At 37.9% G+C, this 27,732-nt stretch overlaps 1 protein-coding gene across 1 annotated transcript in view; it reads left to right on the forward strand.

Annotated features, from left to right (window-relative positions):
* LOC110160690 (alpha-1,6-mannosylglycoprotein 6-beta-N-acetylglucosaminyltransferase B-like) overlaps positions 1 to 27,732 on the forward strand; it is a 212,782-nt gene that overhangs the window by 153,230 nt on the left and 31,820 nt on the right. Inside the window, exons 11-16 of the mRNA XM_020925372.2 lie at positions 11,254 to 11,387; positions 15,063 to 15,193; positions 17,071 to 17,076; positions 18,349 to 18,504; positions 20,181 to 20,327; positions 21,245 to 21,361. Of these exons, the coding sequence (XP_020781031.2) occupies positions 11,254 to 11,387; positions 15,063 to 15,193; positions 17,071 to 17,076; positions 18,349 to 18,504; positions 20,181 to 20,327; positions 21,245 to 21,361 (691 nt within the window). The remainder of the gene's footprint in view (positions 1 to 11,253; positions 11,388 to 15,062; positions 15,194 to 17,070; positions 17,077 to 18,348; positions 18,505 to 20,180; positions 20,328 to 21,244; positions 21,362 to 27,732) is intronic.

Consider the following 27,732-nt stretch of genomic DNA (forward strand, 5'->3'; position numbering starts at 1 on the left):
AATGGAATGACTGGTGCGCACCAGCTGCTGTCGGCGTGAAAGCCCTCTCAGCTTATGACGTGCTGATCTGCAATAGTGTTGTCAGGATACTAAAACTTCAAACTCAATTTCGATACTAAGGGATAGATTCAGTACTCGATACTGATTCTGATACCACATTGATAATTTTCAACAATAAATTTGCATTGCGTAACTGTTCTTGGGGAAGGTACGCCACCTGCAAGTCTCCATGTAGATTTACTTATTGGTTCAGCCTGGAATGTTGCAGAGTAAGGCATTTAACTTATCTATCTCCATGGAGACAAGCAGGCCAAGGTACAGGTCAGTTCGGTGGAGGTATTAAAAGTATTTCTGAACAATAACATCACCTCTAATGAAGCAAAGGCTGGATAGAGTTTTAATCTCAGCAAAAGCAAAGCAAGAATGTCTCCTTTAAGAAGAAATGTGGTGTACCCTCCATCAGAAAAGTTAAACAATGCACCTTTAAATAATAGTTTTCCTTTTATATTACCATGCAGTTTTATAGTCTTTGTGGTTCTCAAGATCATTCTAAAACTATTCATGAAAGATATCAATACCTGCTCACATGCACATCTACTTTCAATACTAGTTTTAGCATCGATTAGTGTTAGAATTGTCTATACTTTTGTAAGCCCTAATCTTTCCCGTGAATCTGATTTTTTTTTTTTTTTTTTAGTATCAACACCTGCTCAAATAAGTATCAAGATTCAATATAAGTTTTAGTATTGATTAGTATCTGATTTTCGATACTTTTGGCTTTATTTAGTATCAATACGAGCTCAAATGAGTATTTAGTTTTAATACTACTTTTGGCATCAATAAGTATCTGATTTTTGATACTTTTGACAATCCTAATCTGTCCCATGTCATGAATCTGACTTTAATTAGTATCAATACCTGCTCAAATGAGTATCAAGTTTCGATTCTAGATTTAGTATCGATTCACTTAAGATTTTTTGATACTTCTGACAACCCCAATCTGTCCCATGAATCTGGCTTTAATTAGTATCAGTACTTGCTCAAATAAGTATCAAGTTTCGATTAGGAAAACCCTATGTTTTTGTCAGCCTCATCCTTTCTTTTAGACTCCTGTTACTTGTTTACATGCGACTTCTGACTTTTTTTTTTGTATCGATACCTGCTCAAATGAGTATCAAGTTTCAATACTAGTTTTAGCATTGATTAGTACCTGATTTTCAATACTTTTGACAACCCCAATCTGTCCTGTGAATCAGATTTTTTAGTATTGATACCTGCTCAAATAAGAATCAAGTTTCGATAAGGAAAACCCTGTTTTTTTTTATCAGCCTCATACTTTTTTTACTTGTTTACATGTGACTTCTGACTTTTTTTTTTGTATCAAAACCTGCTCAAATGAGTATCAAGTTTCAATACTAGTTTTAGCATCAATTAGCATTAGGGATGGGCATGATTAGCTGACTAATCGATAACTGATCATTAAAAATTTTGTAGATCACCTTCATTTTTAATCAACAAACTGAATGTAGGTTGCTGTGCGTAGCGTAAGGAGTCTGACAGAGCAAACACTGGAGTCGTGGCCTCACAGTCCCACGTTTTGGCTCTGGCTCCTTGGAGATCACTGCACCACTCAGTGATGTGTTTACATGCACATCAGTGTCCCGTATGATCAGATTTTTTGAGTATCCCGGTTTCTTCATGGTGCATGTAAACACAGTATCCCCCCGGTTACTGCAACATAAAATTGTGTCTGCATGCATCCAAAAGACAAACATTTTTCAGTCTTTTCATCACTACAAAAGCCAAAATAAATAAAGTGAGTGAAATGATGTTAAATAAAGAGCTACACTAAACCTGCACACGTCTGATCTCTGAAAACATGAACCATCTCAAACGTGACAGACACACAGAACAGACTCACCATCATCATCAACATCCCTCTGTCACAAAGAGAACACTCATATTCCACTGAGCACTCAGGACACAAGGAAAGACCTGTTTTTCAGCGCTTATATTTTATGCAAATGAGCAATGTGGTTTTAAGTTTCATTTCTGCAAGACTTAAACAAAAAAAAAGCTGCATTAAACACATTATAATTTCAAAACGGGCTGATGTGGCTCTGTGATGGTTATGGTTTATGTGTTGTAAAGTTGAGCTTATTCATGCAGATTAGTAATAGTAAAAATAATGATGATAATTTTAGTATAAAAACGTAAATGATTAATTGAAACTTGATCGTTAATTCTCCCGACTATTGCTTAAGAAAATTGAATTGAATGCCCATCCCTAATTAGCACCAGCAGCATTTTTGATACTTTTGTCGACCTAAAACTATAAGGAAAAGCCTATCTTTTTGTCGGCCTCATCCTTTCTTTCAAACTCCAGTTACATGAGCCCAAGTGTATCGTTAGCAACACTGTACAACTCCTCTCCCACCAAATGTTCCTTGTAACAGATTTCCTCCCCGCTAATTGGCTACAAGCTGGGCTCTTTGAAAATAAATACATCTGCCATCATTCTGTTTGGTTCCAGGTGGGCAACTCTGAGTGTACATGCAAATGAGTCCCTTTTATCCACACAGAAGCGAGAAATCCCACACACAACAAACGCACCACTCCGGGAGGTAAATATTAAGACGAACAGCGGAACTTCAGAAGATTAATACGGCGTTGCCACAAGGATAATTATCTGGAGTGCGTTGTGCAATGTTTGGGATGCAAATTGTGTTGTATTATCAATAAGGAAACAACATTGCACACCTACCTGATTTATTAGTCTGCGAGCATACCGCCGCGCGCAGTCATTAAGAGGGATTAGCATGCTAGTGGCGTTTTTCTCCGTGAAAATAAACTGCCTCAAGTGAAATGCATTGACACGGGTCCAAGGTTATAGCCGATCGACCAGCTCTTAACAACAAGCAGTGACTGACAGAGCAGCGGCTAATGTGTTAGGAGCCGTTGTGGAAGGTAATGAAGTAAAAGTTGTGAGGTACTATGTGTACTGTACATTTTAGTTATCTGTACTTCACTTAAAGGTGCATTGTGTAACTTTTCTGGTGGAGGATCTGTCAAATGCTTTTCTCTGTGGAGATGTTATTGCTTTGTATGAAATGTTTCGCAGTATGGTGTTAAACCTTTCGATCTTCATGGAGACCAAACCAGACCAATATTTCTCACAAAAACTTGATTAGGCAAGGCGGTGCTGGCGAAAAAGTGAGGAGGGGTTGGGCTAGGTGGGTGTGCGCAGAGATTCCATGCGAAAACCGTAGTTTTGTAAGGATTCACGTGGTTTGGAGGGACATAGTCAAGGAGGTGGACACTTGTTGCCAAGCAGCTGCCTTAGCTATAAAGTGCTGTGGGAAACACTGCAGACAAAGGTACAGGTCAGATCTGTGGAGAGACGAATCAGAATGCCGGATCTGGTTAGTACTTGGATGGGAGACCACTAGGAAAATCAGGTGCCACAAGGGGCTCCAGTCACCAAAAAATAAAAAATAAAAATCTGTCATTGTGTCCTTAGGCAAGACATTTCACCCACATTGCCTAGTATGAAGGTGGTGTGTGTGTGAGTGATGGTGATGGTCAGAGGGGCCGATGGCTCCAATTGGCAAGGCTGCCGTGCTTCCGTCAGTCTGCCCCAAGGCAGCTGTGACCATCACCGGGTATGGAGTGAATAGTGCTGAATAATGCTCTGGAAAGCGTCTTTGTGACATATGTCTGTGAAAAGTGCTATATAAATAATAAAAGTACTTACTGTAATTGAATAAAGCTCTTTAACATACATACCATTAGGATGTGCAAAAATATTGGAATATTGATATATTGTATCGTTTAATGTGATGATACAGTATTGATATCGGGGACTGCTATATCGCCGAGAGTATTTTTTGTTATATTTTATTAAATTATTTTGTTACAGCGCTACAGTTTTGTTGCTTGTTCAGAGAAAAGAAACTCTTTTATGTGACACAGTTGACATTTTCACTGTTTTTATGATCAAAATGTGTGTGTTTCATATAAACTTTGCACAAGAAGTGGTATAACAAAGACATCACTGCCAATGATTTAGCCTTTATTTTTTATTGAACTGTATCAAATCGATTTGAAATATATCATATCAAACCGAAAGTTCACTGTATCCAGATATGTATCGTATCATGGCCTATGTATTGAGGTATGTATCGTATTGTCAACTTCTTAATGATACCCAGCTTTATGTACCATATCTATAGAAACAAGCAGGTGACAGACCCCCAACCAAAAAGTTACATGGTGCATCTATAAATACATTTTAAAGTGGATCATTTTTACTTTTACTTCACTACATCTGAGAGCAGGTATCTGTACTTTCTACTTCACTACATTTTTGAACTGAACTGAAAACTAAAAGTATTTTTTGAGAACTGTTGAAAAGGCCGAGGTATTTGTGTTCATAATGTGAGCAAACAAACAGGTGCAAATAAAAAATAGCTGGGAAAAATTATAGATTCAGTTGTTTGTGTTAAAAAATTCAGCACAAATCTTTATCAAAATCTTTTTGAAAAATCATTTGAAAAATCAGCACAACATACTTTTACTTTTTCTCTTTAAGTTCATTTTTAAACATGTACGTTAATATGTTTACTTAAGTAGGTTTTTTCATGTGATACTTTTACTTATTCAAATATTTCTTTGCTCTTGTATCTGTACTTTTACTTAAGTAATACAGTTGAGTACTTTATCCACCACTGGTTAGAGACTGTGAAAGTGGTATTATTATTTTCAGTTATTTTGATGTGGGTTGCTCAGAACTAGACTTGTTTTGTTTTAATCGTGTTACAGTGTTGATTTCCTGTCAAAAAGTCAATATCCCCTCAAGCCAAAAACAGTCTGTAAAATCTTCTAGCTAATGTAGTGCTGAGACAGTGCTCACAGATCCGTCTTTTTCAGCGCAGATATTGATACTTCGACTCTAAAGGTGCACTGTGTAACTTTTCTGGTGGAGAGTTTGTCAAATGCTTTTTTCTCCATGGAGATGTTATTACTTTGTTTGCAATGTTTCCGTGTGATATTACACCTTTCTATCTTCACGGAGACCAAACCAGACTAAGAAACTGAAACGAATCACCGTATCGGAAATGATCTGCACCCGACACGTCGTTTCTGTGTCCGCGAGTCTTCCCTAACCACACAGCTTTGAGCATATGTGTTTATGTTTTACAGAAATTAAACTTAAAACTACATGGCTAATTTGTATAAACATTTGCATAAAAGTGCAGAGAAAAGCATTTGATGGACCCTCCACCAGAAAAGTTACACACTGCATCTTTAAAGTAACAGCAGTAGTATTCGTAGTAGTATAGTAGTAAATAACATTGGATTTACTATACATTTACAGCTTATAAAGAATCCTGCGACAAAATAAACATAAGCATTTGCATAAAAGTGCTCAAAAAAACAGCTCGCTATTGTGCACTGATGCGGTTCAGCTTCTGTCAGACTAAAGGACACGACTCAGTGGGTTATATGTGTTCTTTCTGTGACAGACGGATGTTCTGCTGATGGTGAGTCTGTTCTGTGCTTCTATTGAGTTGGAGATGGTTCATGTTAAACTTTTCAGAGATTATCTGTCTGCAGGTCGTACGCATAGACCGTATATATGAATGGACATATATTCTAGCCTCTTGAATGGTGAATTACTTAGCGGCACATAGATCTACATCAGAGTATCAGCATTTTCAGGCGTCCACACAGCGCCGGATCAAATCCGTACTCAGATGAATTCGTGGGAGCTGGTGGCACCAGATCGTTCCGTCTCTGGAGCCGTTTTCCATCAGATTAGTGTGAATGAACACTGCATCCACAGCAAAAACAACTCGAATACGTACAAGTGTGGACGGGCCCCAAGTTACAGGTCAGATCTGTGGAGAGGCGACTCCGCTCACAGTCAGAATGCCTGTTTTTCAAGGTATTTTTGAGCTATAAAAACACATGCAATTGAATAAATGTTTAATGTCATATTGAGGAACATTCCAGATAAAGCAATAACATCTCCATGAAGAAATGCGTTTGACGGACCCTGCACCAGAAAAGTTACACAATGCACTTTTAAGTATCAAGCAATTGAATAGCTAGAGTTAAAATAGAAAAGAGTGTTTTTCTTTCTGTTTTTCTTAGTAGATTTTTGTTTGCTCAAACTATGAACACAACCTTTTCAGCAGATCTCAAACTATCATAAAAACACTCTTACTTTTCAGTCCAGTTCAAAAATGTAGTGGAGAAGAAAGTACAGACACCTGCTTTTAGATATAGTGAAATAAAATTTAAAGTATCCACTTTAAAATCTACTTGAAGAATTACAGATACTTAATATTAATTCTTAAAGGTGCATTGTGTTAGCCTGATTCATCAGCCGGTTTTACTTCGTGGAAACCGTCTGACCTCGCAGCATTAGGATTCATTTGCTTGATGGTAGGAAGGTACTTTTTTTATTTAACCAATTGCTGCTATTTGGTCGTGACGTATGTAATGCACCACTAACGGGGCTAACAGGTATATTAAGCTTTTCCCAAATCCCGTAGGAAGAAGGGCAATAACATCTTTCCCCTTGATAAAATTCACCAAACATTCTGTTTGTTCCAGCTTTAAATCCTCGATCTTGGGAATCGTTGTATGGCTCTTCGCTGATTGGCTGGTGCCCGAACTCGCACTTCCGGGGTTCTTGCAAATCATCTAGTGTATTCCGATTCCTGACCTAGTCGCTGGAGAGAAATTAAATTGAGTGGAGGCACTAGGTGGCTCTAGCATTGTGTAACCTTTCTGATACAAGTGCAGCACCTGCTTGTGTCCATGGGGATGTTAGGGTGATTGCTAAACTTGCTTATTATTGAATTATTGGTGTTTTTGTTGTTGTTGTTGTTTTTTACGGTTAGACAATACCTGAAAAAACTCTCCACAAATCAGACCTGTAAAGTGATGTGATGCTTGTCTCCATGGAAATAGATAAGTTTAATCATACTGTGAAGCAATAATGTCTCCAGAGTGGCGGACCCTCCACCCGGAAAGTTACACAGTGCATCTTTAAGTACAGTACTTCACTACATTCACTTTATTACGTTCCCCCGTTGGTTTTGACGGAAACCCAGACTAAATAAGATGGATTACTGAAAGGTGCAAATGAAGCCAAACACAGCTCCAGGTCCATTTTACACTGTGAGCTCAAACAATCGTGCCTCTAAGTGGAAACTAAAGCTACAGTCAGTCTTGTACTTCACGCTTGGTTTAATGTGTCTGTCAATCACTCATGGAGCTGTTAGGGAAAAGCAGACTGCATGTGTCTTAGCACAGAGCCGCATTAAACACAAGCACTGAGGCAAGCTAAAGCACATTGTCAGAGTGTAACAAGGCCACAGTTCAATAGAATCGTTATCTTACAGCTTTACCTGCACTTGTTCTAGTTTCATCCTCGATGTATGTGTCTCCCTGTTAGCTGTAGCGTGTCCAGCATGTTTTACACTTATCACACATTGTCATTTTAAACTGCTGTTGCCATCACGTTGCTAATTGCAAACTCACAAGCTAAACATTGTGGGAGCAGGACTTGAAATGGCTAAACTGACAATGCACAATTCACGTTCATTCAGTTTGTGATTTCAGTTTGATTGTGATTAGTCTTGTCCTCCTAACATACAGTGAGGATACATTTAAAATGAACTGACCTATTTACAAATCAGGTAAAACATTTGCCTTACAGCAGACTTACTATGCAAAGTGAACTTTTCAGAGCTTTGAACCATGTTGTAATTGTTTCTCTTCTCATGTTCCCTCTGGAAGTTGTATTTGCAGTGATTCGTGCATGTTTGAGAAATCTTATATTGCTTATTTTCAAGACGTTATATTGCCGTTCAACCACCTTTTTCACCGCCCACTGCTCTGTACTTTGTTCTCCAATTTTATTTTCTTAATCTGTGATGCATGTAGGATTTAGCAGTGCCACATAGTCATTTGGTAAACATTTTTTCCTTGCTATGGTGATCTGCAGCTGTCCGTCTGAGCTGCCGACAGCGTCACAGCTCTTTGTTGTGATGTTGCTTCCAGTGCTCCCATTGGACACAGCAGTTTTCCAATGTGAAAGTCTTGTTTCTTTTATTATTATTGTTATTTATTACTTAGTATTGTTATTTAAATTGTTCAAATTATGCCATAATAATTAGTGTATCATTCCTTCATTAGTTTTTCAAAATAAAACCAAAAATAAGAAAATGAAAAAAAAAAACAATTTTCTTTATTATTTGTCTCTAAAACCAAACTGAAAAAACGGATTATGATTTGTTTCAGTTTTCGATTTAGGGTTTCCCATTTCCGTGACGTAAAGTGTGATGCCAGAATGAACCAGGACTGAACCAGGACTGAACCAGGACTGAACCAGGACTGAACCAGGACTGAACCAGGACTGAATGTCGGGATGGGCTCGAAGGTGCGAGGGACTGAGACCGGAACCAGACTGACACTGTGACCAGGACTAAGACCGGGTCAAGACCGGGACAAGATTGGGACTGACACCAGGACTGAGACCGGGACCAGACCAGCACTGAGACAAGGACTGAGACCAGTTTAGTCCTGATTCAGTCCTGGTTCAGTCTGTATACGGTGCAAAAGTCCGGCATCGCAGTTTAAGTCACGGAAACGGGACATGGCCGTTAAATGAATAATGGAAAAAACGGTTAAGGCTGAACTCTTCTCTCAAACAAAAAACACTCTGTTCCACCTTGTGATGTCATGTGGTAATACAGGAAGTGATCCACTGTGTTTTTAAACTCCATACACCTTCACAAGAATCATTTGGATCATTTCAGCCCTGGAATTGCCAATCTTTACTCTACTGAACTAAAGGTAAAACGCAGCTGTCAACTTGAAAACTACCACTTCATGACATCATAAGTTGGAACAGAGCATTCTGAGCTTTGGAGATGCAGACAGACTAATAAACCAGGATTACTCAAACATGTGAATGAAACCAAACAGAACTCCAGGTATGTTTTTGATGAGGTACCAACATTATAGGACCTTTAAAAAAAAAAGAAAAGCGTGACTACAATCCTAAACTTCATCACACAATTTATGTATGAGCAGTTATGTCAAAATTTTGTCTTGTGTCATTTTCATGGACCCAATCTCGTATTTCATCTCACGGAAACGTTCTCTCCATCCACAGCAGATGTGTAGAGCAGTTGGAGCCCTCTTTGCCATTGTCAGAGCAGAGCTGAGTGGTTCTTGTTCCGTGAGCGTGAGGAGGGTCGTCGCGCCCTCAGCCTGGAGACACGGGACTGACACAGGCTGTACTTTAAACTTCACTCATAGTACTGTGCTGCAGGGTACACACAGACCTGTACTTCTCCACTCAGGCAGCAAAGTCTGAGCCAGGAAAGCCCTCAAAACTCTAGTGGTAAAAGTTGGGATTTTTCTAGCATTTATTGGTATTGAAATGTCACAGTGTTAAAGGTCGTCGTATATTACACAAAACTGACTCTAGTGAGCTTTACGCCATGTTCGAATATGGTTAACTCGTCAAAAAACATACCTGGAGTTTGTTTGTGTGCTCTTTAATCTTCAGTTTTTGTTCTGTTTCATTTATAATTTTTTTTTTTTTAATCAACATTTTTATAACTGTACAAAAAAGTGAACCAGTACCATCAATTGTGAAAATACATTCCACTATATTTTTGATGTTTAATTCAGTCTAAAACAACATATTTATACAAGAAATAAATAATTGCAAATATTAATTTCATATTAAAAAGGCCCAATTTAAGCGATTTTCTGATCTATGTTATAATGTTGTTTCCTCGTCTAAAAAAAGACCTGGAGTTGTGTTTTTTTTTCATTCACACATGTTTAACACACAAAACGTGCATATTTAGTTCTTCTCTTAAACAAAAAACACTCCTTCCACATTGTGATGTCATCTGGTAATACAGGAAGTGCTCCAATGTGTTTTTAAACTTCAAACTTCACTAGAAACATTTGGATCATTTCAGCCCTGGAATTGCTAAACTCTACTAAACAAACAGTAAAAAGTAACTTCAAAACTACCACTAAATGACATCACAAGGTGGAACAGAGCATTTTCTGCGTTGGAGATGTAAACAGACTAAAAATGCAGTGTTACTCAAACGTGTGAATGAAACAAAACACAACTCCAGGTCTGTTTTTGAGGAGGTAACAACATTCTAACATGACTTAAATCTGACAAGAGCACATTTTGTTTAATGTAGGCCCTTTAAGGTTACATTCAGACTGCAGCCTGCAGTGACCCAAATCTGTTTTTTTTTGCCCCTATGCGACCTGTATCTGATCTTTTAATGACAGTCTGAATGACACAGATCTGATTTTTTCAAATGTGACCCAGGTCACTTGGATATGTGGTCCTAAAACCGATACATATCCAATCTTTTGACATGCAACTTCAGTCTGAACGGCCAGGTCACATTCATCCAAACTACACGTCAGGCTCATAGTCTAACCAGCGGAAAGGGAAAGAAAGGTTCGGGATTTCATTAATATTTGGAGGATCGCTGTATTCAGGCCAAATTGGAGGAGTCTTATCAGAACCAGGCTTTTTTGAAATGATTGCCAAAGAAATGACCAAGCACAGCTACAGTTGGTCCTGGCTCCAGTGTCAAAAAAAAACCAAAAAAGAGCCTGCGAGCCAAATACAAGGAGGCTAAAGACTCAACAAATGACGCAGCCGAGGCCGTGTAACCTGTCCATTTTACCAAGAACTGGACTGTATTTTGGGAAACAAACCCAGCGTTTAGTCTAGTTCCGTAAACACTGAACACACTCGCTGCCTGTGATATGTTGTGTCCTCAAATGCGCATGCGGGACATTTGTGGGGCGTTTAAAGTTCACACTGGAGATCACGTACAAGTTGCATTTAATTGGAAATGTGAACGATGTCCAAAAAAAAAAAAAAAAAAACAGATTTCATGAAAAAATCCAAATTGAGCATGTTATGGAATTTCTAGGATAAAGAATAAACAGAGAAGTTGTCTCAAATCAAAGAGTCTTAGATTTATTAAAGCAACTGTGCGCACAATCACAGAGCTGCCGGTCCCTGACAGAAGTGTCTCTCCCTAGTCTTACTGTCAAAACAAGCATACGAGATTTTATACCCTCGGGGGGGCCATAGGGCACATGGACGACGTCGAGCCCTGAGCATTAAGTCTGAATGTGGCATAGTATTCAGTTTGATTATTTATGCTCTTGTTCTAGGTGTAACATCCGGGTGATTGACACTTTTGGGACAGAGCCCGCCTACAACCATGAAGAGTACGCCACCCAGCACGGATACAGGACAAACTGGGGCTACTGGAACCTCAACGCACGCCAGTATATGACTATGTTTCGTAAGTATTCATTCATTCATTCAGTATTCTTCCTGTTATATGCACATTTGTTAATCACTATGACAACAGTCCTCATGTTCCATAAGTATTGATTCACAGCTCGACCTCACATAAATGTAAGGTGGAGCTGTTTAATGTCATACTTGTTACGACCCAGCTCTGCTAGGGACGGGAGGAAGTAACAAAATAAAAGCAAGATGTGAAATGGAATAAATTAAATAATGTTTAATTAACAGGAATGTAAAAGGTAAATTAACAAAAGACTAAAATATACAGAAAATAACCTAAACTAAGAAACAGAACAACAGAATATACTGACTTTTGTGCCACAAAAGGGGTCACGCAGGCTTACACAAAATGAGTGGTTAACAAAGGGACACACATGAAACTAAACACAAGTTCCCCAAATTAAACCACATAAACCCACAAACAGAATCGAGTGACTAAATCAAAAATGGCACGAAAACAGAACTACACACACAAAACCAAAATGGCAGACTGGCCACCAAGGCCAGCAGCCCCGAACAGGTGCAGGTAATCTTCTTAAATAGGGGGAGGTGGCTGTAGGTGAGGTGGGCGTCGACCTGCCCCACCAATCACAAACCAGGGCTCCCACAGCAGGAATCAAGGTGTGTCAGCAGAATAATTTATAACACACAAAACAAATTACAGTCTAAGGCCTGGGGCCGTAACAATACTGTGGAACATTCCAGACAAAGCAAGCAATAACATTTTCATTGAGAAAAGCATTTGATGGACCCTCCACCAGAAAATTTACACACTGCATCTTTAAAGTAACAGCAGTAGTATTAGTAGTAGTAGTATAGTAGTAAATAACATTGGATTTACTCTACATTTAGAGCTTTTAAAGAATCCTGCGACAAAATAAAGCATGTGATATGTCTGACAGTTTCATATTCTGCCGTTCTGTATACTCCAAACACAGTAATAGGCTTGAACTGAAGTCTGACACCACTGTAATTACAAAGTGAAAAGAGTTGGAATGAAACTTGTCAAATTTCATTTCAGTTTTGAAAATTGGAAAAAAAATAATGCTACCCTTTGGCACCTCACAAGCGCTTATTTTCTGGTACATAGTATTTTTGGGGCTCTGCTAAAATAACAGTGCTGCAGTAGCTATGATCAAAACAGATTAAAATACAGCTTGTTCTCACCAGTCAATTTTCGTAACTCCATTTTTTTGGATAATATTTCTGAACTTAACGATCCACGAACTAGACGATCCACAACGTAATAGCTTTTCTGCCATGACAAATTTCAGTCTTTGTTTTATTTAATTTTCTACAATTTTGTACTAAAGAAGCAAAATAATACAATACCCACTGACCAATTTAGACTGATGGAACACAACAAAATAAAAGTAGAAAAGTGCTGTACTTAAGTAAATTTAGATATCTGTACTTTACTTGCCTAGTTTTTATTTGTTTATTTTTCTTTGATCAAACTACCACCTTGCTAAAAAATACAGAAACACAATAATAAAAAATACTTTTACTTTTCAGTCCAGTTAATTAATGTAGTGGAGTAGAAAGTACAAATGCAGTGAAGAAAAAGTAAAAAGTATAATACACTATTTATACTATTTATATATACTATTTATATATATAATCATATTTTTTTTCAAATTGTTACATTATATTCTACAAATACATTTATTTCAAGACTTTAGCCAAATACAGGACTGTCACCATTCTCCATCTACAAAGTCACTCAAATTGTTTCTAAAAATTCTGTTAAATGTTTGATCAAAACCAGTATCTTTGAAGCTTCATTAGATCTCAAATCTGCGCCAAATACTTTTTAAACTGGCACTTTAATACTTTTACTTTACTTACCTTACTAGATTTTTTCATGTGATACTTTTACTTGAGTTTTTTTTTTTTTTGCTTTGGTATCTATATTTTTATGTAAGTAAAAAAAACTCTTCCAACACTGCCAATTTATCAATGTTGCTCTACATGGTAAAATAAATAAAGTTGCAGTATGTAACTTTTTTTTGCTTTACAATAAACAAAAATGAAAGCATGTTTTTTTTTATTATGGTTCTGTTTACTGCACTGAAAAACGTGCCTCCTTATTGCGAGCTTGCCTCTCCACAAACGTGACTCTTGTTTCCATGAACATGTTTGTTTCTTTGGCTATAATCTTCCACAGTATGCAGTATGTAGTGATGGGCAAGTGGAGCCTCATGAAGCATTGACACCTCAGTCGCAGTATTGTCTCAAATGGTTCGTCTGGGGCCTTGGAGAAACACTGACCTCTAGTGGACAAATTTAACCATTGGCACGCAGGTGTTTCAGCATCGATGAAGTATTGTTAGTGTAAGACAATACTTGTGTGCAGAGCGACACCGTACCTAACAACAACAATAATAATGATGATTTAAAATAATATGTAAACAGCAACATAAATAGCAGCTGTAAATAAGAAAATAGGTGACCTTGTTAGGTGGAATTAGATCAAAGTGATCCCAAACCATGGATCGCTTTTTTCCACTTGTAGATGCCATCGAAACAAATGCCAAAAGTCGCCAAAAGTCACCAAAATCACCACTAACGTCACACAATACTCCTCGCCACCCAACATTTTTAAGAAATATTGGTGCATCTTTTATACTGTAGCAGTTTAGCACTTGTCAAATCGCGGAAGTGCGCTGAACACTCTGATCCAATCGCAGAGCGGAACACTTGCTGAGCCAATGAAATGCTTCAATATACTGAAGCGATTGACACGCAGAGCGAAGCAGTAGGGGAGGGACCGACACTTCGACACTTTGGTCACGTGAGCGACTGCTGCGAGATGAGCTCTGAGGCAGTGCTTCAGAGCAATTTGTTTCAGAAAGAACGAGACGTGCTCCGGAGCTCCGTCTCATTTGCTCGTCACTAACAGTATGACATTAAACATGAGAATGTGCCGAAGTATGGTTTTAATATTCTATTTAAAACTTTTTGAAAGCATTCCTAAACTAAATGAGACACTTTCATAAACTTGTACCGCAGACTGTTTATATAAATGGACAGAGCTAAGGAAGTGAGTATGGTCACGCTTCCGGCTCCGTCGACTCTGGCTCCAATTGACTTTATATTGAAAAATTGTCACCTGTCTCTCTGTAACTGCTTCAGTGAGCCTCGTCATTTTGGTCTTAAAATATTCACTCTACATCATTCTGGTGTTTTTATTTCACTTTTTACATATAAATTTACATAAATTCTTCCAAAATTGTGAGCTTCATTTGACTGGAGTTGAGCACTATAGGTGCTTAGCCCACTTCTTTACACTGTGTATAATTTGTACATGGTAAAATGGAAAAAAAAAAATATATATATATATATATATATATATATATATATTATGTAATAAAGTCACAGTATGTAACCTTATTTCAAAATATAGACTAAAATAAAAGCTTGTTTGATTGTGGTTGTGTTTATTACACTGAAAAACTTTCCTAATTGCATCCATCTTGCAGCTCTAGTTTTAACTTTTCTATTTCCTAAGACCTAACAAAATAAAGCGACTTTTTAACAACTTCTGAACATTGTACACTTTCACCTTGAAGTTTTACTGGTACACATCTTTGTAATAGCCGTTGTGTCCCATCCGATAAACTTGTGGCCATAACTCGTGAGTGTGTGTTTGCTTTGTCCTTGGCAGCCCATACTCCTGATAACTCCTTCATGGGCTTCGTGGTGGAGGAGGTGAATGAGACGGAGCGGCTCTCTATTCAGAAGAACAAGGTGCACAACATGGCCGTGGTGTATGGGAAAGATGCCAGCATGTGGAAGGTCAGTCTCTGTACAGATGTGTCCTATATGAAAGTGAATATACTGCGTGTTTATGGGCTTTATAAATCAGGGACAACATCATGGCCACTGACTGAACTGAATAAAATCAGTAATTAAATGTATGAGATGCTTTGTGACACTTTTCCGGTAAAGTAATAACATCTAATGGAGACAAGCAGGAGGCAAACCATAAAAGTTACATATTGTCCCTTTAAAGGACACATATTATACAATGACTACAATGAACCCTGTTAGAATGTGTGCAGTTCACTTAAGTTCTTTGCCTGTGACCTTAAGAAAGCACCGTATTTTTGGATTATTAAGTCGCACTAGCCAAAAAAATGTGCAATGAAGAAGAAAAAACATATATAAGTCGCATCGGACTATAAGTCGCACTTTTTGGGGGAAATTTATTTTATAAAATCAGGGACCAGGAACCAACATTTCATCTTGAAAAGCAAATTATAGTAACAACAGTAGAATAAAGAACAACATGCTGAATAGGCCTGTTAACAATTATTCAGACAACTATAGCATAAACAACAGAACATGAGTTTACCAAACTCTCAATCTCTTTCCAAATCACTAAATCCTATGAATCCACTGAATTCTTTATCCTCAGTGTCACTTCTGAGCAACTCCGTGCAACTTTGGTTGTCACTTAAGTCCAGACATGCCGCATCCTCCCGGTTGCCGTGAAGCTGTGTTCTCCATTCCCGCTTTTCTCCAGTCCCTCACAAGTTTCTCACTCACTCCAAACTTTCTTTCTGTTGCTTTTTCTGCAGGAGACATGCGCAAAAAACTGATATACAAGCCTAGCACGCCCCTCGTGGCTGTCAGTCTGAAAATTTTAATATATAAGTCACACCAAAGTATAAATTGCAGGACCACCCAAACCATGAAAAAAAGTGCGACTTACAGTCCGAAAAATACAGTAAGCAGTTTGAATTTTCCTAGGACTGTTGTGTCATGTGCATAATTTATGTCCATATGGCATTCATACATAGTCCCATACATAAGCTTGGTGAAACAACAGTATGCACAGTATGTGGGCTCAAACTGCTGTCCTTATGATTATTCACCATATTTATTTCTTATAAAAGACCTAATACCAAGAACCTAACGTGCTGGGGGACTGATTTAGTGCGGAGAGCAAAGAGAGGGGAGACTCAGTGTCAAAACGGAAATGAAACTTATATAATATATTAATATATAGTTTTTATTTAAAGTTAGCAGTCAATACCCCAAAAAAGTAAAATGTCCTCTCTTTAAGTTCACATTATAAATCATATGTTAGTTTTTTGCTTGTTTTTTTTTTTTTTTTTTTTCAAAATACTTTTTTCTCTCGTAATTTCATGGACTCCTACCTTGTACTTCTACTCAAGTAATATTATAATAAAGTAATTTTACTTTTACTTGAGTAACTTCTTTGGCTACTCTACCCACCTCGGAACAATACCTGTCTGGCATCGGCACTGCATTGTCTGTTATAGTGCATTTGTCCTTGTTTACAGCCATTGTCCCTCTTTGCTCCAAACACCGGCGTTACTTTGAAGTGCACTCTCTCCCTTAAGGTTCAGCTCAGTCGCTTGGATCCAGCTGAGCCTTTCTTCTTTATCCTATAGCCCAGGACATCTCCCCGTGTAGACAAACACTGTCAGATAAACAACTTGGTTTCAAAACATATTTCTGTGAAACCCGAGCTCAAAATTCTGCTTGGAGATTTTAAGAAGTCTGAACATCTGACTGGCCTCATGAGAGCTGTGAATCGCATCTCATTCACTTCTTGTTGTGGGTTTCTGTCAGGGTGTTACTGTTGAAATCTCTGTTTCTTCTTCTTCTTATCTGTTTGTCATGCACCGAACGGATACACCCAGCTGGAAGTAAGTACAGCTCCATTTGTGTCTGTCTGCATGATGTACAGTCGAGTTATGTTTACAGCTGCAACTTTTCTTTCATATCTGTTTGCAGATTCCATTTATAGTTATGCGTGGTGATTTGGCATTTTGTTTATCTGGAAAGTCCAGAGTATCTGTCTGTATTTTTTACACACAGGGATGAGTCTGGTCCCCAAGCTCTCTTTTTCGTCTCAAGCCCGATTCCAAACATGATTTTGAAGTCTGAATTTGTTTGATTCCGTGACATGAAACGAAAGAGCTCATTGGTCATCTATCTTAAAAGTTTAGTGGTTCATTAATTGATTTTACAGAAATCCACAATGTTTTTCAGTGCCCTGTGATATTTTTTTCTCATAAGCAGCCTTATTTGTTTTCATATAGACAAACTATGCTTTTCCCTAATTGGCTAATAAGCAGGGCCGGGCCTGGTTAGTACTTGGATGAGAGACCACTGGGAAAATCAGGTGCCACAGTGGGGCGCCAGTCGCAAAAACTGTCGTTGTGTCCTTTTAAACTGACACTTCACCCAGGCTGCCTAGTATGAAAGTGGTGTGTGCGTGAGTGATGGTGGTGATCGGAGGGACCGATGGCGCAGTCTGCTCCGGGGCAGCTGTGGCTACAATAGTAGTTTACCACCATCGGGTATGGAGTGAATAAATAATGTTCTGTAAAGCGTTTTGGTGACATACGTCTGTGAAAAGTGCTATCTAAATAAAAACTTGCTTACTTATTTACTGTCAATCACGCCCATCTGAACACAAGTGTCACAAGTGTCTTGCTAAGGGCACAACAACCGCATATTCTCAGATGAGATTGAACCATCTACTGGTTGGTTGGTGGGTGATTGCTGAACCCAAACAGAATGAATAATGAGCCTTTAGTCTTTTATCCCTGGAAATGCCTGAGTGCAGATTCATGCAGTTGAATTGGTGCCTGCATATCGGCCTTACAAGGTGCTCAATTCTGAAACGGAGGAAGTAAACAATAGGGTCATTTATTTACGCTGTGTGCCATTTATGATTAATGAACTAACAAAGATATTAGACTCATTTTCAGATGACTACATGCGATTCACAATGAAAAAAAAATCAGAACAAAAGCCGATCCAGGTCACTGCGTACGGCCCAGATTTGTTAATAACTCATGGTGCTGTTGTTTTATATTGGATATTTTCCATAGAGTAATTAGAGCGGTAAAAGCCACACGCCAACAAGATGGATGACTACAGTGATAGTAATCAAAGCTGTTTCTCCAAAGGGCAAAGATAAGTTCCTGGAGGTGTTACACCACCACATGGAGATCCACGGCACCGTGTACTACGACTCACAGCGCCCCCCGCAGGTGCCCGCCTTCGTCAAGAATCACGGTCTGCTGCCTCAGCACGAACTGCAGCAGCTCCTCAGGAAAGCCAAGGTACACAGAGAACTGGTAAAGGGCTGAAGGATCAAAGAGAAATATTTAATCCTGATTTGTATTGAAGTTTCAATGATGGGAATCGATTAACTGTTAATTTTTAAAGCAAACCATATATAGTTGTTTTCCCTTCTCGTTTACTAATTCAATTTGTATGTTGTGCGATTCATACATGTTAGAAAATCTTTCTTCTCCTGCTCTGATCAACCCCCATTTTCACGGAAATGCCCACTGCTCTGTACTTTCTTCTACGTTTAGGTTTTATCAGTATCACATAGAAGTAGTTGTAGTCATTTTGGTACGAATGAAAAAAAAAAATCTGCTGCTTGCTCTTTAACATGATGCACAGCTATATATTTGAGGTTCCAATAACACCGCAACTAGGGATCGGCATTCGATGAAATTTTATTAATCGATCGTCGGGAGAATTAACGATCGATTTTTGATTAATCATTAATGTTTTTACATTAAAAGTATCATCATCATTATTATTACTATTACTAATCTGCATAAATAAACTCAACTTTAGAACATATAAACCATAAACACTTTAGAGCCACATCAACCCGTTTGAGATTATAATGTGTTTAATGCAGCTTTGTGCAAGTCTCACAGAAACGAAAACTTAAAACCGCATGGCTCATTTGAACCGCAGTTCAGCTTCTGTCGGACTAAAGGACACGACTCAGTGGAATATAGGTGTTCTTTCTGTTCTGTGTGTGTGTCGCGTTGGAGATTGTTCATGTTTTCAGAGATCAAACATGTGCAGGTTTAGCGCAGCTCTTTATGTTGCGGTAACCGGGATACTGTTTAAACATGCACCATGACAAAACCGGGATAAAGATGTGCATGTAAACGCCCTCAATGAGTGTAGTGTAGCTGTAGTGATCTCCAAGGAGGTGCCAGAGCCAAAACGTGGGACTGAAGCCGCAACCCCAGTGTTTGCGCTGTCAGGTGCAGCTTCATATCTACGGACAAAAACCTACATTCGGTTTGTCGATTATAAATGAACGTAATCAACGAATTTTTTAATGATCAATTATCGATCAGTCCACTAATCATGCCCATCCCTAATCGCAACTCTTTGCACCACAGTTTTCTAACATGGAAGTCAATTCTTTTATTTAGACATTGTAGATGAATATTGTGATTTAAAATGTCCAAATTATAACCTGTGGTCGTTTGGATGATAACTTTAGAGCAGACACAAACACAAACACAATAGGTCCAGAAGATTTGACTAAACGAAGCTCTAACATTGACACAGACAGTGACCCCCTCTTTTCTGCATCACTCGAGGAAAAACAGAAACTAAAACAACTCTGCCCACGCCAGTCCATCTTTTCCACAATCAGGGAATAATTTAGCTCCATAGCCTAAAACGTTTCTTTATTTTAACTGACAAACTAATAGAAAAATCACATTTCAGAACATGTTTGTAGCAGTTTTACGCAGAGAATATGCAGATATTTTGTTGCTTGCAGATGAAATAATGTTACTTAAAAACACTGAGGCCTTTGCGTTTTTATAATCACGTCCTTTCAAATTGTAATTTCGATTCAGTTGCGATTAATCTTGCTTCCCCAAACTGGCGTGTTCACAAGCGCACGGGCGGCTTAATGTATGCCCGCCTACACAACAGCCCTTCCATTCTCCTTCTGCTTTTTCCTGTCAAGCTTTTTATAGGATTTGGCTTCCCGTACGAAGGCCCCGCTCCACTGGAGGCTATAGCCAACGGATGCATCTTCCTCCAGCCCATGTTCAATCCCCCACACAGCTCCTTCAACCACGACTTCTTCAAAGGAAAGCCCACCTCCAGGAAGGTACACGTCCTACACCAGATACATAGACTCAAGTTATATGTTTAGAGGTGTTTTTTATGAAGGTAGCGCCTCAAAATCACACCTCAAATTGGTTTGGTAGAGTCACAAGTGTTGATTATCGTGTTTTTCAAAGCTCTATGAATAAAGCTGGAAATGTTTCTGTGTTCTGATAAATAAGGTGTATAGATTACCTTCACTAAAAGCATCTATTATATTATCTTTTATCTATTTAATTTCACCTCAAAGACAAAAATGGCTGTAAATCTTCATTATCTTTATATGAAATAAGCTCAAACTTTTCCAAACATCTATTTAAAAACCCAGAATAGAGCATGTCGGTGTTTTTGTCACATGTTTTATTTATGGGCCTGTATTTGTCTCCAGTTTTTTAGAGGAACACTATGTAGCCGGCGCTCACAGTTATAAAATAGGTACTGCAATCACAACTGAACCTGGGTTGCCAGTGCCTTAATCTGCATATAGAGGACATATACCTTTTTTTTTTTTTTTCTCATTCTCAGTATATGGACAGCATATAAAACAGCAGCAGATGCACAGATTAATGGTTGGTAGCAGGTGCTGTTGTTTAGGAAGTGAGAATTCAGATCAGACAGAGGCATTTTAGGTTTAAACCAACTGGATTTCAGTGTTGGAACTGGCAACCCAACTGAGAGACAAATGTGGGGCTCATTCTGCTTTCTGCCTGGATTTGAACCAAAACACCAAATTATAACAAAAAAACAAAAACCTTGGCCGTCATGTCCAATGTTTTTGTAATAAAAAATAAATCAGTAAAAGATATGTTTGATTTGAACATGTCTATCTCATATCTAGGGACACAATTAGGCCATGTTTATTTCGTTTAAAATCTAAATCTTCCATACACTTCCTTTTAATTTCTTCTTCTTGGTTGCCAGGTGACTTCGCAGCATCCTTACGCAGAGCAGTACATCGGCAGACCGCACGTCATCACCATCGACTTTGGGAACTGGACCACCTTCAACGAAACCATCCGCGAAATCATGGAGCTCGATGTAAGTTCGTTTTATCTGTAAGACAAGAATCAGGGCTACACATTAGGGCTGGGCGATATGGATTAAAAAATATATCTCGATATATTTTGCTATATCTCGATATACGATATATATCTCGATATATGTTCAAGAAAAAATAACCACCTAAAACTGAAAACTGCAAAAACAAATCTGCCAAATTCCACAAGGTCTTTTTTTATTTTTTATTGAAGTGTAAGAGGTCGGCAGTTCATATAGGAACATTTAAGATTACAAAAACACTAATTACATAAATAATAATTTAACTGTAAAATAAAAGAAATAATACATAGTATTTCCTTCTTTTCATTCATAAATAAAACAACTCAACACAAGCTCATCTTTGCATTAACTCTGTTATCCAGACCAGAACCAGAACCACGAGCTCCTTCAGCAGAAGAAGTTCAGGATGTTCCTTATTTTAACAGATCCATGTTCCTCACCAGCAGTAAAGAGCTCTGAGGTTTCCCACAATCCACTGCAGATCAAACCCAAAGTTTCCAAACACTATTGTACAAGTGACACTGCAACAGATTGTTCATTAAAATCTTCTGCATAAATAAACTTAATATTACTAAACTTCACAATATATAAAGCATAACGACTCTAGAGCCACATCAGCCCATTTGAGATAATAATGTGTTTAATGCAGTTTTGCGCACGTGTGTTTACATTTTACAGAAATTAAACTTAAGCGCATGGCTCATTTGCATAAACAGCACACTTCTCACGCAGCTCAGCTCGTTTAACTTCTTTCGGGCTAAAGGACGAGACTCGGAGGAATATGAGGATGTGCTGCTGATGTTCTTGTCTGTAAATGGTGGAAAAGGTTCGTGGTGCTTGAAGCTTTTCACTGGCACCAACTTTCGGCTTTTACGGCAATAGTGAGAAGTGAAGGAGACACGAGCGAACAAAATCAGGGAGGCGGGGGCGCGCAGAGACGACGAGAGAGAAGCTAAACAAGCGAAGCCGCGAAATCATAATTGAATATAAGCATTATATCGATATATACGATATGTCAGAATTCATATCGAGTTTAAAAACTATCTCGATATATTTAAAATATCGAGATATCGCCCACCCCTACTACACATGACTTTTTTTTTTACTCACTGTTCAGGTTAGTGGACTTAATTACACATTTAGTAGGGATGGATATCCAAATCTCACGGTACGATATTATCACGAAATGCATCTCACGTTAAGATATTTATTGCTATATTTTGGAGAGGCTGATATAATTGCAGATGGGACTCTTTTTTTTGCTTTTAAAATACCTTGACTAGAAGTATTACCATCTTAATCCCAAGAATTTAATCAAAAAACACATTTCTTTATGTTGTCTGCACTGAAATGAATCATGGGATATGTAGTTCCCTATGTTTATAAGCTGTTGCTACTGTAAAACTATTCATTTAAGCAAAGGAACTTGTGATTCGATATATTGTTACAGCCCACGATATTATTGTGAGACTTTTGACGATACGATAGTACAATATTTTAGTTATTGATACATCCCTACATTTAGGATTTTCACTATTGCCAGGTGTTTGGTGAATGTTGCTTCGAGACTATTGTCATATGTAAAAAGTAAATTTAAAAAAATGAAACGTATGAATTTATATACTTATATAGTTAAACAACACTGGAACACTTTCTGGAGTTATGCATGATTCCATGAAAAATTTAAAACCACACTTCGGAACATTCTCCATGATAAATAAGTATTACACTCTACTACACTGTAAACCCGAACGCTCAGAGTAATTAAATAGATTAAGCTGTGTATAGTCAAAGTTTTAGAAACAGTCCTAATAACTTAATTATGTCAAATTGCTGTAACATGTTCTTCTGTTTGAGTAATTTTAAGTAATATTTTTTTTATTAAACAGAACTATTATGGGTATAAGTGAGCGTAATGTACAACTTAGTAGATTGAAGTAATTAAATGCTGAGAATGATAAAATCCTGTTATTTCTATTGTTTGAAATAGAGGTGATTTATAAGTAAACTTAATTTATATAGTAAATGCTAAAATGCAATACAGTTTCAAAGCGCTTCACCAAATAAGTATTATTCCAGTAGTTTGAAAACTCCCAAATTTATAATAATAAGTCATAATAAATTAAAATAATAAGTCATATTAACTGCAAAGTATTTGAGTTGAGCTAAATGAGCACTTTTAATTCAGCCGTTATTAAAAAGGTACAAATAGTCATCCAAGCATTAAAGTTCCAGAAGATTGTGACTTTTAAGTTCATCAACTTAAAACAATTGAGGTAATCAATTGCCAAATTTTTTTTTTTTTGAGTTCAGGTCATTTATTTGAGTTTACAGTGTATGGAATATAGCCAAAGGAGCAACATTTCCATGGAAACAAGCAGGAGGAAGCCCTGAAAAAGGCAAAATGAGAGTCAGGTTTGTGGAGATACAAGCCCGCTCAGAGTAAGGACACGTTTTTCAGTGCAGAAAGAACATCCCATTAAAAAACAAAAATGCTCTTATTTTAGTCTGTTAAAGGTTCCACGGTGGAGCTTTAATTTGGCAATGGTAATAGGACATCAACGAGGCCTGTCACGACAATTACTGTGACACAGATGGAACAATAATTTTGGGGGGTCAGCATTTATTGAGAGTACTTTTCCTTTGTAAAACTGGGATTTTTTTTTAAAAAGTCATTATTTTTGAACAGTATTATATACTTTTTGTAGTTTAAATCTGCCCTTAGGTTTTTTTGTTAGTGGCATAAATTAGTTTCAATATTATAATTTATCTTCTATATTTACTTCAGCGATATATCTGTTAACATGACAGCCCTAACTAGGAGTGTCCAAAAATACGTAAATATCCATATTGTTTAATGTGATGATACAGTATCGATATCACGGGCTGCTGTATCGATATATTGCCAAGAGTATTTTTGGTATATTTTACGGAATTAATTTGTTACTGCAGTTACTACAGTTTTGTTGCTTTTTTAGAGAAGGGAAACTTGTTTATGTAACACATTTGACATTTTCACTGTTTTGATAATTAAAATGTGCGTTTTTCATATTAACAAGAAGTGGTTTAACAAAGACTTTTAGTATCACAGCCATGATTTAGACTTTATTTTTTATTGAACTGTATTGAATCGTTTTGAAATATACCATATCGAATTGAAAGTGCACTGTATCAAGGTATGCATCGTATCGGCAACTTCTTAATGATACCCAGTAGGGATGTAACAATAACCGAAATATCGGGATATCGTATCGTCAAAGTTCTCACAATAACATCGCGGACCATCACAATATATCGAATTAGGCAAGGCAAGGCAAGTTTATTTGTTAGCACAATTCGTAACAAAGTAATTCAAAGTGCTTTACAGAATAAGAAATACATTAAAATCATAATAAAAACAAATCAAACATAAATAATCATGAAGATTAAAATTAAAAAAGAGAGACATTTGGAGAGAAGAGTGCGGAATGAAACCTTTCAGTTATTTGCACAGTTAAACAGAAATGTTTTAGCCTGATTTAAACAGCGTCACAGAAGAGTCTGTCTCACATTCAGACTGTTCAGTTTTAGCTGCATGAACCTGAAACGCTGACTCCCCTTGTTTAGTCGTGACTTGGGCACAGCAGGAGGCCGGTCCCTGAGCTTCAGAGTGTGAGATGGTTCATATGACACTAACATGTCACAGATGGACTTTGGTGCTCGGCCATGGAGAGACTTTACACAAGCAGAGCTGCTTTAAAGTCTATTCTTGAGGCACAGGAGCCAGTGCAGAGACCTGAGCACAGGACTTATGTGTTCGTACTTCCTAGTTCGAGTAAGGACCCGAGCTGCAGCGTTCTGGATGTTCTGCAGCGTCTCACAGCTTGTTTGGAGAGCCAGTGAGCAGACCATTACAGTAGTCAACCTACTGGAGACAAATGCATGGATAAGTTTCTCCAAGTCTGCTTTAGACATAAACCTTTGATTTTCGCTATGTTTTTTAATGGTAAAAGCTGCAGATGTTATTGATTTGATGTGGCTGTTAAAGTTCAAGTCTGAGTCCATTATTACCCTAGATTTCTTGCCTGATTTGAAGGTTTTAGAGCGAGAACTGGAGGTGACTGCTGACACTGTCCCTTTGTTTTGTGGACCAAACACTATGACTTCAGTCTTGTCAGAGTTTAGCTGGAGAAAGTTGTTTTGCATCCACACAATCTGTTGGATGCAGTGACCAAGTGAGTCCACGGTCCATAGTCTCCTGCTGCCAGAGAGACGTAGATCTGAGTGTCGTCTGCATAATTGTGGTACGACACGTTATTGCTGCTATTAACTGGCCTAATGGCAGCATGTAGAGACTGAACAACAGGGGCCAGGATTGACCCCTGAGGACCCACAGGTCAGGGCCATGTCATCTGAGAACAAGTTTCCAATTTCAAACAAAATACTTCCTGTCTTCTAGATAGACTTGAACCAGTTTAGTATCAGTACCAGAGATGCCCACCCAGTCCTCAGTCTCTGTAAGAGGATCCCATGATCGACAGTGTCAAAAGCAGCACTCAGATCTAACAGGATCAAGACTGAGACTTTGCCTGCATCAGTGTTAGGCGGATGTCATTTGTCACTTACACATCTCTTTGCTTAAATTAAGAGTTATGGTGCAGAAATAGCTAAAAAAAGACAGAGGGAACTACATAGACCATGATCCTTTGCTCCATTTCAGTGTAGAAGAAGAAATAACAGTTCTAAGCACTTTTAAATCTTTGGATTAAGTCTTGTCAAGGCATTTTAAGAGGAAAAAGTCACATATTAACAGTTTTGTTCGCCTCCACAAAATATCGTACCGTGAGATGTATAATGTGAAAATATTGTACCGAGAGATTTGGATATTCTTACATAATCGTAAGCCTCCCCACCATATTATGAGCTTTCCCTCTATATTTTTTATTTTTATTTATGTTTATTAAGGACATCACAATCGCATTAGACAAGCCAGATGTATTGCTTTGAGTGTTTTAGCACAAGTGCTAGTTTTCAACACCTGTCCATATAAAAATATAAACTACACGAATAAAAACAGAGAATACAAGACACATAAATTACATACAGATAAAATATATACAGTACATTTTCAGTAGATGCAGTTTTGATTGGAAACATACAATAATTTTAATTTCCTTTTGAATTTGTTGTTGTTGGTTTCCAATTTTAAATGAGCTGTTAAACCGTTCCACAGACGAGCCCCTTTGAAAGAGAATGAGGACTGACCAAGAGCCGTCCTGTACCTAGGAACAACACAATTACCACTAGTAGCGCCTCTTGTGTTCGCTCTGTGTGAACATTTTATGGTCCTGGCAAATTCTGACTGTAATGGTGTATCGCAGTTAAGACACTTAAAAAATAATTTAAGATTATTAAAATTGAGAAAATTTTCAAAGTTAAAAAGTTGATGTTTCTTTGTAATTTCACAGTGGTGTCAGTGTTTTGGGCTTTTTGTCAAGGATCTTAAGGGTCAGTTTGTATTTTTGCAATAAATATCGTACCGTGAGGTTTATACCGTGATAATATTTTATCGTGAGACTTGAATATTGTTCCACCTCTAATACTCAGTCCTAGTCCTAACATCAGCAACTGTAACCGTAATCATTTCTGGAATAAATTTGGATTCATTATCACTTAATTAATCTATTTATGGCAATATTGGTAGGCAAATAAGACTCCAAAACATTTGTAAAATCATGTAGAAAATCCAGTTGGCTTCACGGCTAGCTAACCATCTCTACATCTACTAGCTGGTTATAGCACTAATGTCAAGCCCTTGTAATAATGTGCTCAAATTTACCACTTTTCACAGGCGAGGTGTGGACCTAATTTGCACACTTGAAACTCTGACCCATTTCTGAAGCCCTCGGCGGCTAATGGGGCTCTAAATCACGACGGAGGGATACGGCAGACTGCTTAGCTAGCGCTCTGCAGCCTGACGCTAATTGCCGGAGTAGTGTGAATACGCCTTCTCCACAGCTGTTTTTACATGGCGTTTTTCCACAGGCTTGCCCCTCCGGCGCTGAAGCATTGTCAACAGTCCATCATCATTTATCAAGCTGTTCTCAATCTGTCGCTAACATTATGCAAAACAAAAATGCACTGAGTGGGCTGTGTGCACCGTGACTCATCATTATCAATAGTAATTAAAGTTGCACTGTGGAAACTTCCTGATCAGGGGGTCCGTCACCTGCTCGTCTCCATGGGGATTTTATTACTTGACCTAGAATAAGATAAGTTTGTCCCACTATGGTGAACGTGACAGAAACATCTAAATCTATTCTGCGTTTACTCAGTTACTTTCAAAAACATGAACATTATGCTTTCTACTG

Source organism: Boleophthalmus pectinirostris, unplaced genomic scaffold, assembly GCF_026225935.1.
Source record: "Boleophthalmus pectinirostris isolate CB_2022bp ecotype Guang Dong unplaced genomic scaffold, ASM2622593v1 HiC_scaffold_17, whole genome shotgun sequence".
Classification (NCBI taxonomy): domain Eukaryota; kingdom Metazoa; phylum Chordata; class Actinopteri; order Gobiiformes; family Gobiidae; genus Boleophthalmus; species Boleophthalmus pectinirostris.